The sequence below is a fragment of the Plasmopara halstedii genome (assembly GCF_900000015.1).
Source record: "Plasmopara halstedii genome assembly, contig: Scaffold_117, whole genome shotgun sequence".
In the NCBI taxonomy this organism is placed as follows: Eukaryota; Oomycota; class Peronosporomycetes; order Peronosporales; family Peronosporaceae; genus Plasmopara; species Plasmopara halstedii.
In genome coordinates, this window is record NW_020187038.1 from 291,193 (window position 1) to 292,175 (window position 983).

General features: G+C 53.4%; 1 protein-coding gene across 1 annotated transcript; it reads left to right on the top strand.

Annotated features, from left to right (window-relative positions):
• Window positions 1-285: 285 nt before the first annotated feature.
• Window positions 286-672, top strand: PHALS_00653 (reverse transcriptase; the record flags this gene model as incomplete). Its single annotated transcript, XM_024718490.1, has 1 exon — window positions 286-672. The coding sequence occupies one exon, from the start codon at window positions 286-288 to the stop codon at window positions 670-672; it is 387 nt and encodes a 128-aa protein (XP_024586884.1).
• Window positions 673-983: the final 311 nt, after the last annotated feature.

Genomic DNA, 983 nt, shown 5'->3' on the forward strand with positions numbered 1-983 from the left:
CACGGTCCTTCAGATGCGCGTGGAGTGGCACGTTATTCACTGGACGAAGACTTCGGGGATTAGCAGCTCTTCGTCGGATGTTGTAGATAACATCGGAGCTCCAAAGGAGCGGTCAGTGAGGGTGACACGGGACGACACGGGATGCGTGTTCACCCTGGTCCCACCGAGACATAAAGCCTCTGTACAGAGACGACGGCGACGCCGAATGCTGACTGCAAGACGCCGAGCGTCGACCCTGATCCAGGGTGTGTCTACCGTAGACGATTATACACCCTCGTCAAAGGTATGACGGGAAAGGAAGATGGCGACGTCAGACTCAAGACTATGCCTGCAGTAGATGCTCTTCTTAAGCTGGACGAGGTGCCACTTAAAATGTTCGGCAAGGCCTTGAAGGCGGGCGATTTGGCCGAGGTGGTCATTGTACGACCGGACGAGGAAATGAATTCGTCATCGCTTCTGGATGAAGCTGTCTTGGGGGACACCAAAAACGTGCTGAACGCACGAAGTGGATTGTCGATCCTACGGAATATCTTGGATCCGTACTATCCTTTGGTAAAGAAGTTTCAAGACGTCGTCCTCAAAGACCCGCCTTCAGCCCTACCTCCGGAGCGATGTTTGCATCAAGAGATCGACCTGGTTCCGGGAATCAAATGCTGCGCAACACGCCAATGACCTCTGCCCAAGGAGCAGTGCGCCGTCATTGACGCCTTTTACCGTGCGAAGCACGACGCAGGGGTGGTACGTGAGATCAAGTCTCCCCACTCGACACCCACGATTTGTGCTCGGAAGCCGGACGGCAAGTGGTGTATCGTTCATGCTTACAATAAGCTCAACGCTACCACCATTCCGGCACAGACGCCGATTCCTAAAAATCTGTTTTTCAGAATGACATGGTGGGATGTACGAAGTACAGTGCACTCGACTTGGTCGATGGGGTATTACCAATTGCTCATGAGAGCGAGTGATATTCCGCTAACAGCGGT